At 26.4% G+C, this 6,966-nt stretch overlaps 5 protein-coding genes across 5 annotated transcripts; 2 read left to right on the forward strand and 3 right to left on the reverse strand.

The window, feature by feature from the left end:
* Positions 1 to 147: 147 nt before the first annotated feature.
* Positions 148 to 753, reverse strand: ENU1_014720 (RNA 2'-phosphotransferase, Tpt1/KptA family protein; the record flags this gene model as incomplete). Its single annotated transcript, XM_008856794.1, has 1 exon — positions 148 to 753. The coding sequence occupies one exon, from the start codon at positions 751 to 753 to the stop codon at positions 148 to 150; it is 606 nt and encodes a 201-aa protein (XP_008855016.1).
* A 230-nt stretch (positions 754 to 983) lies between these two features.
* Positions 984 to 3,470, forward strand: ENU1_014730 (hypothetical protein; the record flags this gene model as incomplete). Its single annotated transcript, XM_008856795.1, has 1 exon — positions 984 to 3,470. The coding sequence occupies one exon, from the start codon at positions 984 to 986 to the stop codon at positions 3,468 to 3,470; it is 2,487 nt and encodes an 828-aa protein (XP_008855017.1).
* A 74-nt stretch (positions 3,471 to 3,544) lies between these two features.
* Positions 3,545 to 5,179, reverse strand: ENU1_014740 (T-complex protein 1, alpha subunit, putative; the record flags this gene model as incomplete). The annotated part of the gene is made up of 1 exon (XM_008856796.1): positions 3,545 to 5,179. One exon carries the CDS (start codon positions 5,177 to 5,179, stop codon positions 3,545 to 3,547), a length of 1,635 nt encoding a protein of 544 aa, XP_008855018.1.
* A 120-nt stretch (positions 5,180 to 5,299) lies between these two features.
* ENU1_014750 (hypothetical protein) lies at positions 5,300 to 5,680 on the reverse strand (the record flags this gene model as incomplete). Its single annotated transcript, XM_008856797.1, has 1 exon — positions 5,300 to 5,680. One exon carries the CDS (start codon positions 5,678 to 5,680, stop codon positions 5,300 to 5,302), a length of 381 nt encoding a protein of 126 aa, XP_008855019.1.
* A 53-nt stretch (positions 5,681 to 5,733) lies between these two features.
* ENU1_014760 (casein kinase, putative) lies at positions 5,734 to 6,646 on the forward strand (the record flags this gene model as incomplete). Its single annotated transcript, XM_008856798.1, has 2 exons — positions 5,734 to 6,079; positions 6,132 to 6,646. 2 exons carry the CDS (start codon positions 5,734 to 5,736, stop codon positions 6,644 to 6,646), a joined length of 861 nt encoding a protein of 286 aa, XP_008855020.1.
* Between the last annotated feature and the right edge of the window lie 320 nt (positions 6,647 to 6,966).

Consider the following 6,966-nt stretch of genomic DNA (forward strand, 5'->3'; position numbering starts at 1 on the left):
TTTTTTTTTTTAACTTTTTTAACTTTTTTTTTATTTCCTTATTTATGAAAATTTATGAAAAAAGAAAAAAAATCGTTATAATTAAATTTAATTGTTGTTTATTTTCTTATTTTTATATTATTAATTAATTCTTTTCTTTTTCTTATTTCACTTTATTGAAACTATTGTTAATGATGGATATCTTCGTATTTCTTTAAAACAACTAGCATCAATAGGTCCTTCACTTAAAATAACTCCATTCTCACTTTCATAAAATTTTATTCCTTTTTTCATTGCTTTTTCAATATCAATATAAATTACTATATTACATGTACTTCTCATTCCACTTTGTTCTTCTTTTATTTCTTTTGGAAGTCCTTGTGCCATATGAATATGAAGTCTTCCCATTTTTTGTAATCCATTTTTGATTATTGAATTAAGATGTTTCATATATGTTCCATGAATTACAACTGGATATAATGTTGCATCTGTTATCTCTTTCATTGCTACTTCAACTTTCATTGAATGTCCTTGATTCGCTCTAATTCTCTTTTCTTCTCCTTCCCCTTCAATTGAATATCTTTTCTTTTGGTCTTTTGCCACAATACTTATTATTTTTTCTTCACTAACTCCTTTCATTTGTCTATTATTTAATAAGTCTTTAATTATTACCCATCCATCATTTGTAATTGGAATTCTTTCTTTAATTGCTCCATGTCGAAGAAGATACGATAGTCTTTTACTTATTTCTACATCACTTTGGTATTTGTTCATTACTAATAGAAATAATTTAAAGTTCAAAATGAAGTTTAATGATTCATAAATTCTTAAAAGAAAACTATGAATTAGATAATTAAGATGGTTTGTCCCTTTTATTTCAATTAAATAGAAAAATATCTCATCATTAGGGAAAAAAGAATCATAACAAACAAAAAAGACACCAAGGTAAAAAGATAGAAAATATCACTACTTCTATTGATATTGACTCATATTTAAATTGTATTATGGTTGATCCAGAAATTCTTTCTATTACAACATCTCCTCATCCACAAGAAATTAAAATTTCAATATTTAATTATTCAGATAATGACTTTAAAGTGTCATTCTCAAATAAAGACATTGGACTTGAATGTAACAATGAAATTGTACAAAATGATAAAGCCACTATAATACAAAAACAAGTTAGTTGTCCATCTATTCCAAATGAACATATTATTTTACCAATTATAGTGACATTTGTTTCAGTTACTAATAAACAATTAGAGTTTCATAAAACATTTAAAATAGAAATAAAAGAAGGAGAAGAAATAAAAGAAATAACAAACAGTACTATAAACAAAGAAAATAAACAAAATGAAAAGAATGTTAATATTTGTATTAAAAATGAAGAAGTTATTGTCATTGGAAAAGAAACTCCAACAAAAATAGAAGTTGATAATCAAGAAGATATTCCAATTAGAATTGAAATAGAAGAAGACAAAAATCAAATATTTACATTTAAAACAAGAAAAGAAGTCATTAAAGAAAAAACAAAAAGAATAATGAAGGAAAGTTTTATTTTATTCAAGAAATATAGTGAAGGACCATTTGATATAACATTTAAAATTATTAAAGAAAGTACAGGAGAATGTATTGGAAGTAAGAAAGTTTGTTTTGAAAGTATAGTAATTTATCCAGAAGAAGAAATAAAAAAAGAAAGTGGAGAAAATAAGAAAGAAAAAGGAAAGATTGAAGACTTCCAAATAACTGTTATGAATTGTTCTAAGAATAAAAGAGAATATGAAGTAATGATTTTTATTGGGAATTATAGTGGAGAAAAAGTTTTAGTTAAATATAAAGAGAAAGAACATATTAAAGGAATAAATATTAAAGGAAGTTTTAAACAAGAAATGGGAAATGGAGAAGAAAGTTATATGATATTTGGAGTAATAACAAATAAAAAAGAGATAAGTACTGAAATAGGATTTTTATTTGAACTTGAAACAAAGAAAATAATAGAAGAAAGAGAAGTTAAATGTCAAATTCATAAAGAAGAAGATAAAAAAGAAGAAATAGAATTTCCTAAACTAAGTAATACAGAAAGAAAAGAAACACAGAAAGAAGAAATCAAAGAAAATAAGAAAACAGACCCAACTCTTTTGTTGAAAAAACAAAAGAAAAAACTTGAAAAAGAAAGTTATTTAAAAGAATGCAATTGGTATAATCTTAGAAAAGATTTAAATAAAGAAGAAGAAATAATATGGATAATTACAATGATAGAACATATTAAAGAATATGAAGGAATTGATATTAATATATTTAATATGATAATCAATGAAAATATGGAATTTAGAATGAAAGAAATAAAAAGAAATGAAAGAAAACTAGAAGAACAAATTGACCAAATGACATCATTCTTTCTGAAACAAGAAACAGAAGCAACAATAAAAGAAGAAGAAGAGGTATTTGCAATAGGAACAACATTGTTATGTGGATTAATTGGACAAATACCAAATATTCCATATTGGATATGGGATGAACATTTAGAAAAAAATGAAGAACCAATTAAATTAGATGAATTACCTATTGACCAAAAGTACCAAAAACTTGGAGAGTTATGTGTTCAATGTTGGAGAGGGTCAATAGGATATAATGAAATTAAATTAAAACTAAAGGAATATACAGATTCAATAGAAGTTAATGAAATTATTGAAGGAATTAAAAAGAAAGCAAAAGAATATCAAGAAAAAGAAATAAAACGAAGAGAAGAAGCACAAATTATACTTGAAGAATTTAACAGAAAAAACCCAATGATTACCATAAACACAGATAATAAACCAATCACAATAATAAAAAAATTTGAACAACCAATTCAAACAATTCAAAAACAAACTATTCCTTCTGTTTTACAAAAATATGAAAAGCAAGAATTCCCACCATTTAAAGAGGGAGATAGAATACCATCTGGAAGTCATGACTTAAAGAAAATAGTTGAAGAAACAAAAGACTTTATATTAAAAGAATGTCATGCAAAGGATATTAAACAAGTTAGATTTTATAACAGAAAATTAAATAAGCCAAGTCAACCACCATTTTACCAAAATCGATCTAATATATTAATTGTATTTAAAATAGATACTAGTGTATTTGGATTATATATTAATGATAAAACACAAATAAACAAATCAACATTTATATTAACAAAAGACAATTATAAAATATTGTCAATTCAAAACCAATATAATACACAACCATTTGTATTTACAATGATTAAAGCTGAAAATAAACTACAATTTTTTGGAAAATCACATGAAAATGTAATGGAATTAAATAACATTTTCTTAATTACAAAAAAAGACTATAAAATGATAATTTATGAAAAAACACTTAATCAAAGAATGACATGCGGTCTTCATAACCCATCAGAATATCTTAGTCTAAACAAAAATCCTATTTCATCAACAAAAAAATTAGTTGATGAAATAATTTATTATGATTTAATAATTGAATAATTAAATTTTATTATTATTATATTAATTGTTTTATAAAAAGAAAAATTGAAATTAAGTTTTGAAAAATAATCAACTTAGTAATCTTGTCCTTGTTTTGGTTGTGGAGTTGGATTTAATTTAATTAAATCATCAATTCTTAAAATTGTAATAGCTGCTTCTGTAGCAAATTTAATACACTTCACTTTACTTACTGAAGGTTCAACTACTCCTGCTTCAAGATTATTTCGTATATCTCCTTTTATTAAATCTAATCCATCATAACATGGTTTGTCTATTTTTTGTGCTCCATAATGTCTCTTTCTCATTTGTGAAAGTAATTCACTTGCATCTTTAGCTGCATTTTGTGCAAGTACTTTTGGAATGACACAAAGTGCATCTGCAAATGCTTGAACAGCTAATTGTTCTCTTCCTTCTAATGTCGTAGCATATTCATTTAAATGAACTGATAATGCAACATCCGTAGCTCCTCCTCCAACTATTACTGTATTACTTTCAAGTACTCTTCTTAATACACATAATGCATCATGAAGTGATCTTGACATTTCATCTAACATTGTTGCATTTGCCCCTCGAAGAAGTACTGTAGCTGATCCTCCATCTGAACATCCTCTAAGAACAATAAGTTCATTATCTCCTACTTTTTCTTGTTTAAATGTGTCACATTCTCCTAAATTACTCTTATCAAATTCTTCTATTCCTTCTAAATTAACTAATGTTGAAATTACTTTTGCTCCTGTAGCTTTTCCAATTCTATGTAAATCTCTACTTGATACTCTTTTTGCAACTGCAATTCCTTTCTCTACAAAATATTGTGTACATAATTCATCAAGTCCTCCTGATATAAAAACTACATTTGCTCCTGATTCTATAATCATTTGAACTCTTCTTAATACTATTTTCATTTCTTCTTCTTTACATTTATCAATTTCTTCTGGATTATTTATCACTATTTGAATTCCTTGTCTCATCTTTTCTTTCATTAAATCAATTTCAAGAACAGCAACTTTACATCCTTTAATTTCTTTTGGCATTTCTTCACTTGCAATAACACAATTAACTGCACATCCATCAATAAGAACTGACTCTTTACTTGATTTCCCATATGCCTTTAATACTGTAACTCCACTTACTGGATATTTAGCTTTCCCTTTTTCATTTCTTTTAACTTTCTTTATTGTATCTACTGCTAATTTACTAAAAAATTCTCCTTCTTCTCCTCCAATTACTTTTGATGATATACATGTTGCTGCTGCTTCTTCAAGAACTTTCCTATCAAGTTCATTTGTATGAACAACAATTTTTCTAATAAATTTAACTGCTTCTTGCATTGCAAGTCTAAACCCTTGAATTACAGTTGATGGATGAATTTTTTGTTTTATTAATTCATTCCCATATTTTAATAATTCCGCCGCAAGAATAACAACTGTAGTAGTTCCATCTCCTACTTCTTTATCTTGTAAATCTGCAAGTTCTACTAATACTTTTGCTGCTGGATGTTCAACTTCTAATAATTTTAATATTGTTGCTCCATCATTTGTAATTGTAACATCTCCAATATCATCTACAAGCATTTTATCAAGTCCAACTGGTCCAAACGATGTTTTAACAACATTTGCAATTGCAACCGCTGCCATAACATTTTGTGTTCTAACATCTGCTCCACTTTCCCTTTCCCCATTCAATGGAAGGTCTGTTCTTGCGTATGCCATTCTTCTCTATTTATACTTTCTAGTTCAACTTTACTTTTTTCTCTACTAACTTTTTTATTATTTTTATAGTTTTTCCCTTCTTATTTCTGAAACACTTTTTCCCTAATCCTAAAATTTAACTTATTTATCTTTTATTTTGTTATTCATTTTTTCTATCATCTTTTCAATTTCTTTTATTTCTTCTTCTATTCTTTTATTTTCTTCTGTCTTTTTCTTTTTATTAATTATCTCTTTGTCTTTCTTGCCTCCTATTCTTTCTTCCCCTTCTCTTTTCTTTTCTCTTTTTTTAAATTTAAACCTTCCTTTAGTAATCCCAAATTCTTCTTCAATCTCTTGGATTTTCTTTTCTTCTTCTGTAGTCTCTTTTCTCTTTTCCTTCTTTTCAACTTTTGGCCACTCAACCTTTAATTCTTCTCGTTGCTTTTCATTTTGTTGAATCATCTGAATAATGAATTGCTTTGCTAAAATATCTGTTTCTTCTTCTTTGATGTTCCGTTGCATTTTCTTTCTCCTTTTGTCAATTACTAAAAAAGATGAACTTGATTATTATCATTATGGAATTTAGAGTTGCTGAACAATATCGTTTGGTCCATAAAATAGGTGGTGGTTCTTTTGGTGAAATTTATTCTGCTGTTGATGTTACTGATAATTCAAAACGTGCTGTGAAATTAGAAAAGAATGATAGAAAACCACAACAACTAGCATTTGAACATCGTGTTTATTCGTTGTTTGTTGATGAAATAGGATTTCCAAAGATTTATCATTATGGAACTGAAGGTGATTATAATACTTTAGTGATGCAATTATTAGGTCCTTCATTAGAAGACTTAATGAAAGCAAAACATCAATTAACACTTCTTTCTGTATGTTTAATTGCAGAACAATTATTATCACGTTTTGGTTTGTGTTAATTGTCTTAGAAATTGATTTACATCATCTATTTATCTTATAGAAGTCATTCATAGCAAATCAATAATTCATAGAGACGTAAAACCAAACAATTTCTTATTAGATAATAACACAATTTATGTGATTGATTTTGGATTAGCCAAAAGATATCGAAGATTTGAAACAAGACAACATATCCAAATGAAAGATGGATATGGTTTGGTTGGAACAGCACGATATGCTTCTATTCATGCACATCTAGGTATGGAACTCTCAAGAAGAGATGATTTGGAGAGTTTAGGTTATCTTTTTGTTTATTTGTTGAAAGGGAGTTTACCATGGCAAGACTTATCGTCTTCTCCTGATGGTAAATACACAGGTATTGGTGATATGAAAATGAAAATAATCCCATCTGAACTTTGTAATGGTCTTCCTCATGAATTTGTTGATTATTTGGAATATACTAAACAACTTCAATTCAATGAAAAACCTGATTATACTGCATTACGTTCTATGTTCCATAATTTACTTGTTACAATCAATCCAGATAAAGAAGACTGGCATATCGAATCAATCTAATTTATTGTCTCTACCAATTTCATTTTTTATTTAGTCTATGTATTTTTTTTAAAGAAAGAATTGAATTATAAGACTGATAGTCTTGATTTACTTAATTTATTTTGTTTATCAGTTATATCACTAAACTCATTTTTGTTCAACCAACTATATTTCAATACGTATCACAAAATTTATTCATTCAATATCTTTTTTAATAATAAAAAAAAATAAATTATGTTGAATTAATGATAAAATGACTATGAAATAAGAACCTCAATGATGGTATTGTTAAAATGGATTAATAACTATCTAATAACAATCAATAGTTTATTTCTTGTTGA

This window comes from Entamoeba nuttalli, assembly GCF_000257125.1.
Source record: "Entamoeba nuttalli P19 unplaced genomic scaffold asmbl_2220, whole genome shotgun sequence".
Classification (NCBI taxonomy): domain Eukaryota; phylum Evosea; order Mastigamoebida; family Endamoebidae; genus Entamoeba; species Entamoeba nuttalli.